The sequence below is a fragment of the Otolemur garnettii genome, unplaced genomic scaffold (genome assembly GCF_000181295.1).
Source record: "Otolemur garnettii isolate 467f Iridium unplaced genomic scaffold, OtoGar3 scaffold00232, whole genome shotgun sequence".
NCBI lineage: Eukaryota > Metazoa > Chordata > Mammalia > Primates > Galagidae > Otolemur > Otolemur garnettii.
In genome coordinates this window covers 480,880-498,221 of record NW_003852627.1, presented here as the reverse complement: position 1 = coordinate 498,221, position 17,342 = coordinate 480,880, and the positions used below count along the sequence as shown (strand labels likewise).

Here is a 17,342-nt window from a genome sequence, read left to right as displayed (position 1 = left end):
GTCCCAGCAACTTTGGAGGCTGAGGCAAGAGAATTGCTTGAGTCCAAGAGCTGGAGGTTGCTGTGAGCTGTGACATCACAGCATTCTATCAAGGGCGACAAAGTGAGACTGTGTCTCAAAAAAAGATATTACACTAAAATTTATTTACCTGACTGTTGATTTGTTAAGCACTCTCTGAAATTCTGTTCCCAAAATGAGTCACCCTAGACCAGGCCTACCAAATGGTGTTTATCCCAGGCCCAGCCTGGACAGTTTTCAGGCCCTTGTGTAATAAAAGGGAAAATACTGTATTCCCACATTCTGTTCATGTCAGTTTCTCTGAAAAATGGGGAGGTAGGACTCCATGGTTTAGTTGGACCTTTAAAAAAATGTATTACTAAAGAATATCCCCAGGTCACCATGGCTGGATAAACTTTCATAAAGTGAACTCACCTGTGTACCCAGCCCTGCGCGATAGATCCTTTACTACATCTTTGAATCCTACTTTGTGTTCTTTTGGTCATGACTCCCTACCATGGCCCCCCTTTTTTGACTCTTCTATAAACAGTTTTATTGAATTAAAATTTACACACCATACAATTCACCCATTGACAGCCTATGAGTCAATGATTTTTGGAATATTCACAGAGTTGCACAACCATCACCACAGTCAATTTTAGAACATTTCATCACCTCTAAAAGAACCCTTGCACCCTTTAGCTAGCAACCCTTTAATCCTGACCGTAACAGCTAGCTCTAAGCAAACACTAATTTATGTTTCTAACAATCTAAACTTATGTCTCTATGGGTTTGCCTATTTCTGGATATTAAATATTATTATAATATTATTGTGAATGGAATCATACAAGGAGTGCTCTTTTGTGTGTAACTTCTTTGACTTAGCACGTTTTCAAGGTTCATCCTCATTGTAGCGTCCGCCAATACTTCACTACTTTTTATGACCAAACCATTGTCTATTGTACATTCACACATTCTGTTTATCCACTCATCACCTGATGGACATCTGGGTTGTTTTCTACCTTTTTGCTGTTATGAGTAATACCAGTATAAACATCTTTGCGCAAGTATGTTTTTGTGCAGACGTATTTTCATTTCCCTTGAGTATGCCCATATACCAGGAGGGGAACTGCTGAGCGGTTTGGTGACTGCAAGGGGTTAGAGGTTTGAGGAACAGCCACAGCGGCTGCACCGGTTTACATTCTCCCCAGGCCTGCGTGAGTCAGGGGCTGCTTTCGACATGCTGTGACCATCAGTCGTCACCTCTCTCTGGGTTTCCTCTCCTGTAAAATAGAAGTAACATCATGTATCTCCAGAAACAGAAGATACAAGATGGGCTGGAAATAAAAATTAGAAAAAAAAATAAAAGCAAGAAAGAAAAAAGAAATGAGAACAAACTCCACAGGGCCCCTACTCGTTTTTTCTGATTTTGCACGTTTTCCTTTTCCTCCTTGTTTTTTGCTCTTTTCCCTCTGTCTCTCTATTCCTTTATCTCTTTCTGCTTAAGTGGAGGCACCTGGGGCTTATTCTGGAGCCAAAGGTAGGTGGGAGCTGGACAGATGCCGTTGTTTAGGGGAGGAACCTGCATGGGAGCGAGGACTCAATTCTCCCACTTTCTGGGTGAGTTTTCTGATCGCGCGCTCAGGCACCGTCCCGAGCCCCTCCCCCGGTCCCGCATCCCGCGCTCCGGGCGTCCCAGGGCGGACACAAAGGTCCACTCCCGACCGTCCCGCCGCCCCGCCCCTGCCTGCCGGCTCGGGCCCGCGGCCCCATTGGCCGGGCGCTCCTAGAGGCGGGACCGCAGTGCCCCCGCCCCGGGCCACGCCCCCTCCCCAGTTTGCCTCTCGCAGTCGGAGTGAAGCAGCTGGAGGAGCCGAACCAGTCGCTAGGTAGGGAGATTTTCCGGGGGATCCCCAGGAGGGGCGTGGTGGGGCGCCCTTGCCCTGAGGTCCTGGGAACCCGGAGATGGGCCCGGACTCTTTTGCCGCTGCCGCCTGTGTTCAACCCCCCTCTCCCCCGGTGCGAGGTCTCCCAGCACGGCGGCGGGGGGGCTCCAGACTGGGTTTCTTTAGGCCCCTAGGAAATGCCCCACCCGCCGTGGCCTGTTTGGGAAGCGCGGGTTACTCATCCAGGGGAAGGGGTGGGTGTGGCAGCAGCAGGGGGATTCGAGGCGGACGTCGAGAGGCACTTCCCGCCTGGCCACCTGTTTTCTGCGTGCAGGGAAACCTCCCCACGCCGCCCTCCTCACCGCTTTTACCACGGTGCTGTGGGCCGAGGCGCGGGGGACGCCGCGCGCGGGAAGTGGGGCCAGCCCCCAGCCTGGCCTGGCCGCGCCAGCTGTGGGCTCGGCGGTGGGACGGTGGCCAGGCCTGGCGGGGAAGAGGTGGAGGGGACTGTCCTGGCGCTGCGCGATTAGCCCCATCTGGGGGAGGAGGAGCCGCGGGCTCGCTCTCGGTGGGTGTCGACGCCCGGATGAGGGGGTGTGGGCGGAGGAGAAAAACTTCATCCGCGTCCGCAGGTTCCCTCTCCGCCGGCTGTGCTAGCGACCCAGGTTGCAAACCGGAAATGCAACATTATTATTTTTTTTTGATTTTTCAAAAGGAAACCTCTGGCCCGACAGCTTTTTTGGGATCGGAGTAGATGTGTGTTCCCGGCGCGGGGTGCCCGGGGAGGAAAGCGATATCGACCCGCTCCAGGCAGGGCCCCTGTGTTCATGGGTTGGGGTCTCATTGCAAAATAAGAGGCCTCTAAGAGCCTCAGTTTCCCCATACGCGGCAGAGATAGAACTTTTTCCTAGGTTCAGGGAGGGGAGGCATGAGAATGAACGGAGATGTCTAGCCCAGTGCCAGGACAAACATGAGCTACTATTTTTTTAACTTGCTATTTTGATATTTGTCAGTCTCTTTGTGCGTAGTCTGCCCCATTAATCTGTTTGCCACTCCAGAGTCAGAGAGAACTTGTAAAAACAATGGGTTCAAGTGAATCCCTGGCTTCAGATCATCCGCTGATGTCCCCATTGTATTTAAGTGCTAAACATTTCAACAGGGCTTCCTGTTGTCTTCTCCTACGACCTGCACCAGCCGCTCTCGGCCTCCCGTCTTCCCTCCCCGGCTCTGGACCACGAACCCTCTCCCTCTACTCAGGGGGCGGCCTGTCTGTCTCCCTCCCCCAGTGGCCGGGAGCCCTTCCAGGCCAGGGCTAGAGCAGAGTCCCTCAGGGGGGTTGGGAATGAGCTAGGAATTGATGCTTTGAGATCCAATGAGCTGAGCTAGGCCCAGCGCGGTGCGGGTGGGGTGCGCTCCTGGGGCGGGATGGAGGGTGGGTTCCCTTGGGAGGGAAACGGTCTTTGTCCCGCTAAGTGGCAAAGTCAGGACATTTGGTTTCTGTCCCATCAGCATGGGCAGGAATGGGAGGAAAGGATTATCTCTGATCGCCCCATGCCTGACAGTTCCACCCTCCGCTGCACAACTATTGTTGGCTGAGCCCACCGCGTGCTTGGCATTGTAGCTGGCACCGTATACATCCGCGGCCCTGGGACGCTGCACCATTCCAGTCCCTTTTGTCAGATGAGGAAACTGAGGCTTGGAGAGGTGAGGTTGCTTGCCAGGGGTCACAGAGAGAATAAAGAGCAGAGTCAGGCTGGAAAGTCCGACTGTGACCTTTCGCATAGGAATGACTGAATGTGGGGAGGAGGGCAGAGCAGGGTCCTTGTTAAGAGCGCTAGCTTGAGCTCTGGGGCCGTCAGGCTGGGGGTTGGGGCGGGTGCAGGGTCCTTGTGGCGGTGGGTGACTGTCTCTCTGCTGCTGGGCGCGGCTGTCCAGGGGTGCTAAGGGCCGGGGGTAGGGGGCTCAGGCGTCAGCGGCAATGTTGGAGCGGCCCCCTCGGTTTCCGGCCTCCTCCCAGCCATCCCTGCCCTCGAGGGCGGAAGAGCTGTTCCGGCCAGGCTGCACCTGGAAGGGGCTCCGGCCAGACCCGGGCGCAGCGGGTGCACCCTTACCGCGGGTGCCCCGGGTCGCTAACTGGGGCGCCTCAACCCGCCTTTTCGCTCCCGCCCTTCCCCTGGGTTCTCCCTCCCCTCACCCCTCCCTCCCTCTCTCTCTCCTCGCTCGCCAGACCCGCTCTCCCCGGAACAATGGAGGGGAATGTGGCGAGGCCCAACTCCAACGCTGCGTCAACCTCTGGCTAGTTCTAGGCCTCTGTCCCTTGCAGGACCCCTCTGTCCGGGCTCAGCTGACCCGCTCCGCCCCTTGGCCCACGTGCCCTCAGTTCTGTTTGGCTGGGGCTCAGCTACGACAGGGTGGGGATGGGGGTGGGACCGTGTCTCTTGCCTCAGTTTACAGAGCAGAACCCAGGTGCACTAGGCTAACTCTGATTCTTCTAGAGCAGCGTCCCCATCCCGGGCCGGTTTCCCTCCCATTCTCCTGCACTGATGAGCCTGCGGCTGTTAGGTGGGTAAGTGGGGTCACCGCCCTGCCTGTCCAGCAGAGGTCGCCTTCACAGGAGCTCCTGGGAAATGCAGAATCTCAGGCCCCACCCTGACCTGCTCAATCACAATTGCCTTTGAACACAATTCCCGGAGATTCCCGACACTAAAAGAAGCAGAAGCGCTTCTAAACCCTCTGTGCCTTAGTTTTCTCATCTGTGAAATGGGGACACAGACACCCTGGGTGGTGGGCATAGGGCAAGTAGAGGTCCCTCCTCCCTGCCCCTCCAAGGCTGGTCCTCCGCAGCCTGCCCTGTCTTCTGTCTCTTTCCCTTAGTGTGGGCTAGTCTAGCAGGCCTGGCCCTCAGGCTGAGAGCTGTCCCAACACAATGTCCAGCCCTGGCCTTCGTCAGCCAGAAACCCATAGAGGGGCTCAAGATACCCCCACATTGCCCCCCCCTTCTCTGTTTTCAGACTTTTTTCTTTTTTCTGAGACAGAGTCTTACTTTGTCACCCTCGGTAGATGCCGTGGCATCACAGCTCATAGCAACCTCAAACGCTTGGGCTCAAACAATTCTCTGGCCTCAGGCTCCCAAGTAGCTGGGACTACAGGTGCCCACCACAAAGCCACACTATTTTTAGAGATGGGGTCTTGTTCTGGCTCAGGCTAGTCTCAAACCTGTAAGCTCAGGGAATCCACCCATCTTGGCCTCCCAGAGTGCTGGAATTGCAGGCATGAGCCACAGCGCCAGGCCTGTCATCAGACTTTCAAAGAAGGGTCGGAAGCTACCAAGTGTGGAGCCTCCTAAAATGCTCTCCCTTTCCCTAAGTGGCCTCTGAGTGAGCTCTTGGCTTCTGGCTCCTGAAGCATCCTTGCAGTGGCTGGAAGACTTTCAGGCAAAGAGGCCAGGAGAGGTCAGGGTGAGGTCAGCAGAGGCTAGACAGAGGGGCTCTGCCTGATGGGTGAGCTAAGTGCCCACATATGGGGGTGGGCTGAGGAAAGTTGGCAAGGCCACAAACTGGTGCCCACTGAACTGGAGCCTTCTAGGAGTTACTGCAGAGCCTATGGAAAATTCCCAGGCTATTTTGGGCTGAGGCCCCCTTCTCCCTCCAGTTCTCCGGCTGAAGGCCCTGCAGACACACCCATCCCTGGGGGCAGTCAGGGTGGGAGTGGCTTCCTGCTTCCTCTGCCCTGGACCCCCTCCTTTGGCCTGGCAGTCAGCAGACAGAGGGAAGGGGGCACATGGCCAGCTATTTACCTTCTCAGCCCGCCTGCTTAAGAACTGCAGTCCTTCTCCCCGTGCCCATCCCCCACTAGCTTTCCCCCCACATGGCATTTCCATTGTCTAATACACAGTATTTCACCAGTTTTTTATACACTGGGTGACCCTGGCAAGGTGCTTGACACTCAGTTTTCCCCTGAGTCTGGGTCTGGGAATAGGGGACCCCATTTGTCAGGGTCCTCTGGTGCTAATACAGGCCCCTAGCTACATACAAGTATGCAGTTGCCAGATGCACAGCGCACAGACATACCTCACGTATCTGTACACATGGGAACACACACCTCCATACATGTGCACACACAAACCAGTCACATGATGTGCCTTGGGCATGACATTTGGTCCGAGTTGGTTTTCCTGGTCTCACCCAGGGCCTGTGCCAGCCTAAGCTTTGGGGTCTTTTTTCAACCCTGCCCCAGCTGTGGGGAGTTGAGAGCTGCTCACAAGGATCGACCCTGGCTTCTCCAGGATGCTCTAGGGCCATGCCTGGAATTGCTCGGAGAGCAGTTTCCAGCTGGAAGCCAGGCCCATGCTGCTGCGTGGGGCTGGGGCTTGTGTGTGTGAGGACAGGGCAGCAGGGGTGAGGTATGGGGGCAACCAGAACTGGCTCCTGGGCTTTTACCAGCTCCCCAACCCCCCACGCTGAGACCATTTGCTACTTCACTCTACAGGGCCTGCTCTGGCCACCCCAACTGCTCTCCAGCCCAGATGACTAAGGGGCGGCTGGCTAGGTGGTGGTTAAAGCTCCTGGGTCTCCCAGGTGGTGCAGCCCTCACCCACCAGTCACGTATGTTCTCTGTGCCTCAGTTTCTTCAACTGTCTGGCGAATGTGAATGAGGCCATCTCCTGCAGTTCTGTGCAAGGTGCTTAGTGCACAGCAGATGACAGCCAAGGTTCTAATACTGGTTAAGACAGAGACTTTGGGTCATTCCCTGGACTGTGTCTGAGTCCCTGCTCTGTGCCAGCCCTTGTGCTATGACATGTAGAAGGACCCTGTGTTGCCTCAGACCACCACCCCCGAAGGCCATGGGCTTCCATTGGCATCTCTGAGGGACAGAGTCTGTGGGGTGAATTGAGGGGGCTGGAGTGGAGGAAGAAGGGCACTCCCATTTTGAACCTGCCTCATGAATCCAAGGGAGGTAGGTGGACGCTGTCAGGGATGTGCAGGCACATAGGGAGGTGAATGGATGGGAAAGGAAAGATGATGACGCTGGTGCAGCCTGACTTTGGGCTGCCTGCCTCCTTTCACCTCGCGTCCTGTCTGTCCTCCCTCTCTCCCCTCCGTCTCCCCATACAACACACTTGCTGGCAATCCTTTGCATAGGCTTCTCCCCCAAACCTGGAACAGCTTCTCTTTACTTTCCAAATGTTGACTTTTTCTCATTGTTGAAGGCCCAGCTGGCACCTTTGATAGAGCAGCACCCCACCCTGCTACTTCTCATCTCTGTTTCTTAAAGTCCTTTTGGTAATCTGGAATGATTTTTTTTTTTTTTTAAGAGACAGAGTCTCATTTTGTCGCCCTTATAGAGTGCTGTGGCATCACAGCTCACAGCAACCTCTAGCTCTTGGGTTTAGGCAATTCTCTTGCCTCAACCTCCCTTGTAGCTGGGACTAAAGGTGCCTGGCTATTTTTTTGTTGTTGCAGTTTGGCCAAGGCCGGGTTCAAACCCAGCACCCTCATATATGGGGCAATTGCCCTACTCACTGAGCCACAGGCGCCACCCTGATTTTTTTATTTTTTGAGATAAAGTCTTGCTCTGTTACCCAGCCTGGAGAGTAATGGTGTGATCATAGCCCTGAAAGTCCTGGGTTCAGGTGATCCTCCCACCTCACCTCTTGAGTAGCTGGGACTATAGGCAAGTGCCACTTGATTGATATAAAGCATTTTTTGTAGATGTGGGGTCTCATTATATTGTCCAGGCTAGTCTTAAACTCTTGGCCTCAAGCAATCCACCTGCCTTGTTGCCTCAGCCTCCCTAAGCATTGGGACTACAGTTATGAGTCACTGCACTTGGCCTGTAATGATATCCATACCTGTTTATTCTCTGGCTCCAAGTTCAGCCCTGTGTCTGCAGTACCACGAACAGGACCTGTTGAGTGATTTTGTGATGATAATTATAACAGTCATAGTGATGGTTATTGTTCACTTGTTTTGGGCAGTTGGTATGCTTGGGTCTTAGTGTGTATTATCTCTTTTCAACTTCATGATGATGGTGTGAAATGGGGACTGTTACAATTCCCATTTTCTAGATGTGGAAACTGAGGCCAGAGGGTTAAATAATTGCCCAAGATCACACAGCTGGCAGATTTGAAGTCAGATGTACCTGACTCCAAAAGAAAAGGGGAACTGTGGGCAGAAGAGAGGAGGGGAGTACCCAGTCTCACTCTGTTGTCACCAGGCCACTGTAGTCCTGCCTGCTGTCCTGGAGGCCTGGGTTGGGGGTGAGTGGGCCCTGGGGATAGGTGGGGGGGGGGCCCTCCCCTCTCTGGGCCGGCCTCCTTCCCAGAACCCTAGTCCTTGGAACATTCTAGGACTCTATGACCTGGGCTGGTGGGTCACGCTGGAGCCCTGGCCCCCAGGTAAACAGCTGGGGCCTTTATGAGCTGGGGGTTCCCTGGCCTTGCGGTCCTCCTTGGCCTCGGCTGCAGCTGAGACAAGGGTCAGGAGGTAGTTATGTCACTTCCTCTGGAAGGCCAGCCGGACAGAATCAAGTCCTCACAGGGGAGTGTGGGGACACTTGGAGGGAGAGGTTTTGTCTTTCTGGGGGAGGCATTGGGCCTGGTTCTTGGGTGGTGGGGGTTGGAGGCAGAGGTGGCCCTGCTGGGTGCTGGAGGTGGAAGGTGCCCATAAATGAAGAAATTGGGGGTAAACTTGGGGGCAGGTTGCTAGAGTGTCTTTTCAAGAATAGCCAGAAACTTCAATTTTGAGGCAAACTCCTGGGATCTTTAAAAGATAGTTGGTATTTTAGCTTTGAAAGCTAAATCAAGTCCCCCCACAGTCACTTTTGTCCCACACCATGTGAACGTGAGTGACTTTCTGGGTCCAGACCTCTCCCTTGGCTTTACTGGCCGAGCCTCATCTGCTGCCCCCATCGCCAGCCCTGAGAAGGTACTATGGTGCTCACTCAGCTACCCCACTTGGCAGGTGTGAAGACTGAGCCTATACAAAGAAAGGACTTGCCTGAGGGACTTTGCCTCCAGCTGTTGCTATTTCCCCTGGGCCTGGAGCTGAGGCTGTGTTAGAGCTAACACCTTCCTCTTTTGCGTTCAGGGTTTGCTGGGCACAGTGCAGGGTCCTATTCTTGTAGAACTGGCAAAAGCTAGGCAGCAGCTAAAGAGTCCCCTCCCTCCAGCCGTCCAGCTGGGTCTCTCCCACATTCTGGTGCATGCTGGGGGTCACTGAGGGAATTTGATTTCATAACAGCGACTGGTGAGCTGGGCTGGGTGGAAATTCACTGCAAGAGCCTGGATCTGTGGACTGGGCCAGACGGCCGTGCAGCCTTTGAATTCCCTTCTTCTGGGTCCTTTGGGATCGCCCACCAGAGGGAGGCTTGTGGCAGCCCATCAGGGATCCAAACTGGGAGTTTGAGCTCTTTTTGGTGTGTGTTCTGGAATTTCCTGGAGGTAGATGCTGTGTGTGACTCACGTTTTTGCCCCTCACCCCCACCTTCCCCGTGGTGTTAGGCATGTGGCAGGGCCATGAAGTGTCTGTGGGGTGGCCAGAGTCTGGAAGGAGGTGGTCAGCATTAAAGCCTGCCTGGCTGATGCCTTCTGCTTGTTCTCCAGCCCTGCCTCTCTCTCACAAGTGTTTACTTACTGTCCCAACTGTGCCAGGGTTTTATGCCTTGGACTGGGGACATAGAGGGGACCGGTGCTGTCTTGGTTAGGGATGACCTGGCATTTTTGTGTAGAGCTGTGAGCAGGGGAGACCCACGGCTACTGCAGGAGCCCAGAGAAGGCACCTGACCCAGCTGGGTATGTTCCCAGACACGGTGACCTCCCTGATGAGGGGATCTCAAGGACTGTGTCCCAGATGGAGGATTCAGACCTGGAGGCTGGTATGCATCAGGGTCCTGCCTTGCAAGGCATGAGCCCCTGAGAGTCCCCCATCTCTTTCCAGGTCAGCCATGTCATCTGAGCCTCCCCCACCGCCACAGCCCTCCACCCAGCAGGCTTCGGCTGGGCTACTGAGCACCCCTCATAATCGCGAGCGCTCACCATCCCCTCTTCGGGGCAATGTGGTCCCAAGCCCACTGCCCACTCGTCGGACAAGAACCTTTTCAGCGTGAGTCTGGGCTAGCCGGGGACAAGTCTCAAGATAATAGCCTACCTGAAGCCAGAGATTCACTGTATCCTTGGCTGTCAAATAGGGAGACTGGGGGCTGGGTTGAGGACCATTGGTGAGGACCGGGAAGGTGCTTTCTGAACTCTGAGGGTACTGCCCATGAGAACCTGTTACGTACGGGCTGGGAGTGGTAGTGAGCGGGCAGTTTTGAGAGTCTTAAAATCACTGGGTTTTAACTACAAATAAGTATCTTCTGCCTTGATTAACTCAGCTATAAAACTGGGAGAGTATCAGCGTGGCCATGGGGCTGCAAAGGACCCACATGATACAGATCTCAGGCCCAGTGAGTGGAGGTGCTGCTGTTAATAATAATTAACAATTAAGGCTGGGCACCATGGCTCATGCCTATAACCCTAACACTCTGGGAAGCCGAGGTGGGTGAATTGCTTGAACTTAACAGTTCAAGACCAATCTGAGATCTTGTCTCTACCAAAAATAGAGAAACTAACCAGGCATTGTGGTGGGCACCTATAGTCCCAGCTACTCAGGAAGTTGAGACAAGAGGATCTCTTGAACCCAAGAGTTTGAGATTGCTATGAGCTATGACACCATAGCACTCTACCCAGGATGACAGAGTAAGACTCTGTCTCCAAAAAAAAAAAAAAAAAAAAATTAACAATTAGTCTCTGGAGGTATGCTCAGAGATCTTTTACTTCAACTTTCTAAGTGGGAAAACAAGCCTGAGAAAATTCAGCAGGGTCATCCAGAGTGTCATTTTTACCAACGTCTGTGTGAATGGCTCCCAGAGTCGTGCAGTGCACAACCTGTGTGACTATAAATGATGACCTTGGCCAGGACTCCCTGAGGCACAGTTGTGGGTAGGGGCTAAGATGAGTTGGGTGTGCCCCAGGAGAGCCGGCGGCTGTCCTGGAGGGCTGATGGGGCCCCTTAATATCTCCTTTTCTCTGTCAGGACGGTGCGAGCTTCACAGGGCCCTGTGTACAAAGGAGTCTGCAAATGCTTCTGCCGATCCAAGGGCCACGGCTTTATTACCCCGGCTGATGGTGGCCCTGACATCTTCCTGCACATCTCCGAGTGAGTCAGTGGCAGGTCTGGGCAGTCTGGAAGTGGGGACAGCATGGGCCTGTAATGGGTGCTGAGTATGAACATTTGGCTTGGCCTGTGTACTCTGCTTTTGACCAGCACTCTGATTATAGTCCTCTGTGATGGGATGTGTAGGGGGTGAGGGTGTAAGATACAGTCTGTAAGATGCCCTTTGTCTGTGTTGGTGTGTGTGTGAGGCTGCAAGTGACACTTATGTCTGACTGATTGTGTTTTTATGAACGACTGTGTGAAATTTCAGGTATGTACTCCCTGTACTATGGATGCCTAGAGGTGTCTGGCTCTGCTTATGGGGGATAGGGTGGTAGTACATTGTGTGTGAGACTACTTGGGTGAGTCTAAGCACCCACATGTATCTGACCAGTGGGAAGGATGCCCCGTGAGTTGGGGGACCCTTATTTGGCCTAGGGGCTGGTTTCCTGCCTTGCTTTGGGAAGTGCCTGGCGAGACTAGGGGCTGCCCGGCCCTTTGCTGCAGGAAGGAAGTTTGGGGAGGGACCCCTTCTCCTGCTCTTTGACGTCCTTCCTTCCTGAGTGTCTGGAAGCCCTTGGGGAGCTCTCAGCAGGGCCTGTACATCCTAGGCCTCGGAGCTTCACCTTTGAGCTCTGGGGAGTCTTTAGATATGAGAGGACCCTTACTCTGGCACCCATCACCCCTCCACCCCCTTTTTTGGGCTAAGCACTCCCCAGTCTTTAATTTCAGGCAGCAAATTCCTGTTCTGCATAGCAGACCTGGCAAACAGAAACCACATTTTTGAAAATAGGATCCTGTTGCACAACCTCTGCTGAGTTGCCCTTTCCCCCACATCCTTACTTATCAGGTCTACTACAGGGCTCCTGCATAGCATAGGTGTGAGAAAGATGCCAAAGTGATGTGCTACACGTGAAGGCACATGGGGCATGCAGATCTATTTCCACACAGCCTCTCTCCAGAAAGAATTAGTAATGGTTTACAGAGACAGTGAGTTAGTAAGAGAAACGTGGGGCAGATGGAGCTACTGTGTTGTCTGGTTCCTCTGCTAGAGGTAGGCTGCAGATTGGTTCCTGAGCTTCCTGGTGATCATATCAAAGAGGGAAACACTGCTCACCATATGATTCTCCAATCAGGACAAACCAGTGCCTGGGGCAGTTGGCTAGCCCAGAGTCTCAAGGGGATTTTCCTCCTGGGATCTCTTGGAGGGACTATCAAGAAGTCAATCTCATGGTGAAATAGTGACTCAGGTCCCCTACAAAGGAAGGGAACCTTGCTGGGGGTGCTTACCCCTGGGACCTGGGGCTGCCTAGTCCATCTCTGAACTCTGATTCTGATGCTGTGGTGTCCTCATCTCTCTGGCTCAGATTGGCTGTGCTCTTCTATCCACAGCTCAGGCGCTCATGTTTGATGTCACAGCATGATCACCCACAGATGGCTGAGCTCTGTCTTTTAGGCTCAGTATCAAAAGTCCCAGGGAAGGAGCTGATTGGGTTAGGGGCTCCACCAAGACAAGGGGCAGTGTGGCGGCTCCTTCTTGTGGATGGGCAGGAGGGCAGTTCCAGGTGGTCAGTCTGACCAGAAGGGTGCCAGGCACTAACTGCTTTCTTTGTCCTCCCATAGTGTGGAAGGGGAGTATGTCCCAGTAGAAGGCGACGAGGTCACCTTTAAGATGTGCTCCATCCCACCCAAGAATGAGAAGCTGCAGGCTGTGGAGGTTGTCATCACCCACCTGGCACCGGGCACCAAGCACGAGACCTGGTCCGGACATGTCGTCAGCTCCTAGGAGATGCTTGAAGCGCCCCTTTTGCTGGGCCTGTGGGAGACTTTGTGGGGGAGGAGGAAGCAGGACCACACGGAGATGACTTTGTAGCACATGAGCTGGGGATATCAAGGGGGCGGGGAGCATGGTCCCTTTCAAGTACCTCCTGGAGAAAGGGGGGGCAGGTCCGGGGGTGCTCTCGGCCACCAGCATGGCCTCTGACCATCGCAACAACCTCTCACCATCTGAACAGCATTAAAAGCATTTGAAAAGGGGAGGTGCCCACTGGTGGCTGAGTAGAGGGGGTAAGCCCAGCCCAAGGGGTGGGTGGTAGTGTTTCCCCATGGCCCAGAGAAGCAGGCTCGGCCCAGAGTCTCTCTTCCAGTTGGATCAGTTGGATTTGGGGACTCCAGATCCCCAGGGGGGTGACATGGCCCCTGTGTGACTTCTCCAGAGTGGATTTCTGCCTGAGGGCCCCTCTTGGTTCTCTCCTGGGACAGGGCAGAATAGTCTTCTCATTATTGGCTTGATTGGTTCTAGGGTGAGCTGGCTTTAAGGAGGGTGGGCAAAGTTGGGGGGGGGTGGTCTTTGGATTGGAGAGATGTTGCCTTTTGGTGCCTTTGCATGGGAGGCGTCCCAGGAATCTGTCAGGGAAGACACTTTGTTTGGGAGCCTTGACCCCTGGGCTCTGTGGTCTTTGGTGCTGGGAGGCTGAACCCAAACTCCTCTCAGAACCTCGCCTGTCCCTCTGTCTGCTGGTTGAGTGTCCACTTAGTGGCCATTTTATGGCCTTTGTCCTTAGGTGCTTCTTGGGGGGTGGTGGTGGACATGGGTAGCAGAAGGATTCATGGAGAGGAGGGTCTCTAGATGCATCTAGAAGAGAGTAGGTAGCTGGTTTCCTGACAGACTGGTAAAGTTGAAGGAGAAAGACACCTTTGGTGAGGGGTTTTCTTTAAAACTGCCATTAGGAAATGTGTAAGGATTTTGTTTTTCCTCATTTTCAATAACTGAAGCTCTCGCTCTGGGCCGGCTCTGTATGCACCTTGCTGACATTGCAAATTTTTATAGGTATTTCTAGTAAAACAAATCCTTAGGATTTTCTTTGCTGTGGGTTTTGGTTTGGCTTTAGTTGTGATTGGAAAGTAGAAATTGGGTGACATTTTGAAATACAGGCATATGGCCTATACATAGTCAAGGATTTGCTCCTCAAATTGGCGCAAACCAATGGAGGGTTTACTCCGTGGCAAACCCTTTGAAACAGTGGCTTTTGGGCGGACAACAACAGGGACTAATGACTTCATCAGGTGTCTTCACCCTGTGGATGCTTCCTTTGAAAGAGCGTGGAAGAGAGCAGCTTTAAGACAGTGCATTGATTGTGTGTGTGCGGGAGACTCATGGCTGTTCCTGTCGAACTTAAGTTCATGGTTATTTTTTCCTGGCCTGCTGTGCACCTTGGGCAGCACCCCAGACCCTGCTCTCCCGTCTCCACCCCTGCTGGGTCAAAGGTGGCCTTTCCCTTCCAGCCTTGGATGATTCCCCAGGTGGCTCCCCAGGGGCCTTTGTGTTAAATACAGACCATACTTCCAGAGCCACTTCTGAGGCTGAGCACCCTCTTCTCCCTGTGCTGCCCTTGAGTCTCTTGCTTTGTTCTGGCCTTGGCACTGTCTGGGCGCTCTGTGCCCCCACATGCTGGTGCTCTAGCACATTGCCCGACAACAAGCTCAGGAGTTGCATTCTGCTATTCAGAGATGACCTTTGGATTCTGTCCATTGGCAGAATCCTTTGTAAATGGCTCTTGCTCTATCCTTCCTGTGTGACCACATTTTTTCCAATTAATGATTATTCCACAGGGTGTTAAAGGGACATGGATTCTCAGTTGACAGGTGGGAAATTGCTTGAGGCTCTGGGAGAGAAGAGACGTGTGCTGTTGGCTGGTGGCCAAGCTGGAACTAGAATCCAGGATTCTCAAGTCCAGGTCTTTTCTTCTACCAGTCACGTTTTTTCTCAATAAAGTTTGGTTTTGTGCAAGGCTGTGTGTTTGTTACTGTGGAGGCTGCTTGTCTAGGGTGGTTCCTTTAAGCCGGCAGGTAAGGGTGTCTCCCCCAGCTGAGGCTGACTTATTTTACTTTGCAGAGTCTGCCTTTTTTTTTTTTTCAGGGGGAAGCAAATAAGATGGGATCGTGGTTTTTTTTAATTGTCATTCTCTGTGGTAGGAAAGTTTAGCAGTAGAACATGGCTGTCTGGCATTTACTAGGAAGCCGTGGCTAAGTGCCCTATTGGTGTTTGGGACATGGTGGGAGTGTGGCGGGAAACTTAATTCTCCCACTGGGCCTATGCTGAAGAGGGAAGGGGCTTTGTGGTGTGTCCCTGCCCAGGCACAAGAAGAGGGCTCCTGTCTCTATGCACTCAGATGAGGCTGCCCCCATCTTTAGTGTCCAGGGCTGGTAGGAGAGGGTGAGGACAGAGTCTCTTCAGGGGTGGGGGGAAGAGCAAGGTGATAAGCTCCAGGAGCCAGGCTCAGGGCAGGCTCAGCAGGGAGGCAGGATAGCCCCTGTTCTTCATGTCAGGACAGAAGGAGGAGGGTCGGAATGGTACAGGGGGCTGGGGTAACCGTGACCAAAAGAGGCTGCTCTGGGAGGGACTTTGTGCCTTGCTGGGAAGGGTTTGCTCTGGCCAGCGTTTTCCAAGGACGGTATTGGTGGTACAGAGATCAACACAATTATTGTTAGTAATACAATCATTTTCACAGTGTTCTGGGAATTACTATACCCAGCCCATCAAACCTGTTTAGGGAGCGGCCAAAGTTGGTATTTAGCATGAAGCAATAGGATTTACTGACTTTACTTCACTGAGAACCATACAGGTAGCATGAACATGGCTTTGGCACAAATAGAAGGGAGGCCCATGAAGGCAGCTGGGAAACCAGCCTTGGTGAAGGAGGTGGAATGAGTTCTGGAACTTGACTTTGGGGTGCTATGGAAGGTGGAGTGGAGGGGGGAGGCAGCCTGGAGGCGTAGCTGCCTCTTTCCTTGGGATAGGAGGCACCTGACCTACTCTGGAGACTTGGGAGGAAGAGGAAGTGACTCAAGGACGGATAGGCCTAGATTACACCCAAGTTACAGCAACATCTACCTAACTGGCCACCCTGGTCACTTCCCATGCAGTAGCTGGAGAGGCTTTGGAAGGCCTTTCTCTCAGCCCTTCCCTCGGGACCAGGTGGGACCAAGTACCTGTCGGGCTCCCTTGGCTGGCCCCTCCGTCGGGGAAGCCCAGGCCTGCCTTCCACTCCCTGCTGCTCAGGTTCAACTTGGGCCTTTCCCCCAAGTCTTCTTAAACTCTGGATGACCTTGAGTCCAGGGTTAGCTTCCATATGCCTGGGTGGTGTGGTAACTCACCAGTGCTAGGCAGGCTTGGGTGCAACCTCAGCACTCTGCTTTGGCTCAGCACTTATCTACCGTATTTAAATTTCTTATGATGGTATCTTCATCCCGCCAACTCCCAGAGGCAGATGGAATGACTGTACCTGCCTTATAGGGGTCCTAGGGACAAGGGGGAAAGGGCTTACTTGAATAAGTAATCGCACACACTATTCGAAGTGCTTTACAGAAATTAACTTGTTTAAATTATGTATGTAGTAAGGACAATCCCATTTAGCAGATAAACGAACTGAAGCCCAGATGAACTTGGCCTTGGTCACACAGTTCTGCCACATGCAGAACCTGCCTTCCTGGGAGCATGAGGAAGGCTCTGGTAAGTGCTGTGTGCATGCCATTAAGCCATTATTGCCTTGGGTAATCACGATGGTTCCTCCAGAGCTAGATTGGGGCAATAGGATGACAAGATGACAGAATGTGGTGGAAGAAATTATTTTAATAACTCAGATTTTTTTTTTTTAGACGAGAGTTTTATTATATCCCCCTTGGTAGAGTACCCTGGCATCACAGCTCACAGCAACCTCAAACTCTTAGGCTTAAGCATTTCTCTTGCCTCAGCCTTCCAAGTAGCTGGGACTACAGGAGCCCCACAATGCTTGGCTATTTTTTTGTTACAGTTGTCATTGTTTAGCTGGCCTGGGCCAGATTCGAACTTGCTACCCTCAGTGTATGTGGCTGGCGCTGTCACCACTGTGCTAGGCACCGAGCCTTTTTTCTTTTTTGAGACCATTGCCCTGGGTAGAGTGCCATGGCATGGTAGCTCACAGCAACCTCAAACTCTTGGGCTTGAGCAATCCTCTTCCCCCAGCCTCCCAAATAGCTGGGACTACAGTCACCTGCTTGCTTTTGCTGTTGCTCAGGCTGTTCTTTAACTCCTGAGCTCAAGGGGTCCACCCACCTTGGCCTCCTAGAGTGCTACAATTACAGGCAGGAGCCACTGCACTCATCCCAGATGTTTCTAATGAAATGACCATTACAATTCCAAAGTTCTGAAGTGTCCAACAAACCACAGAATAATAATTTTTTAGGCTCCTGCTTGAAACTAACAGCGTCAGCAAACTGCTGGGCT

The 17,342-nt window shown here is 53.0% G+C and overlaps 1 protein-coding gene and 1 pseudogene across 1 annotated transcript; one reads left to right on the top strand and one right to left on the bottom strand.

Moving 5' to 3' along the window:
- Positions 1 to 1,848: 1,848 nt before the first annotated feature.
- Positions 1,849 to 14,867, top strand: CARHSP1 (calcium regulated heat stable protein 1). The gene is made up of 4 exons (XM_012812898.2): positions 1,849 to 1,886; positions 9,821 to 9,985; positions 10,958 to 11,080; positions 12,701 to 14,867. Exons 2-4 carry the CDS (start codon positions 9,828 to 9,830, stop codon positions 12,861 to 12,863), a joined length of 444 nt encoding a protein of 147 aa, XP_012668352.1. The 5' UTR covers positions 1,849 to 1,886; positions 9,821 to 9,827; the 3' UTR covers positions 12,864 to 14,867.
- A 2,356-nt stretch (positions 14,868 to 17,223) lies between these two features.
- On the bottom strand, positions 17,224 to 17,342 carry LOC111722298 (annotated as a pseudogene).

What these genes read in the sequence shown, in the direction of transcription:
- CARHSP1 (XM_012812898.2), top strand. Translation starts at nt 9,828, where the DNA reads ATGTCATCTGAGCCTCCCCCACCGCCACAGCCCTCCACCCAGCAGGCT. An exon ending in CGGACAAGAACCTTTTCAGC is followed by an intron (nt 9,986 to 10,957) that starts GTGAGTCTGGGC and finishes TTTCTCTGTCAG; the next exon opens with GACGGTGCGAGCTTCACAGG. An exon ending in ATCTTCCTGCACATCTCCGA is followed by an intron (nt 11,081 to 12,700) that starts GTGAGTCAGTGG and finishes GTCCTCCCATAG; the next exon opens with TGTGGAAGGGGAGTATGTCC.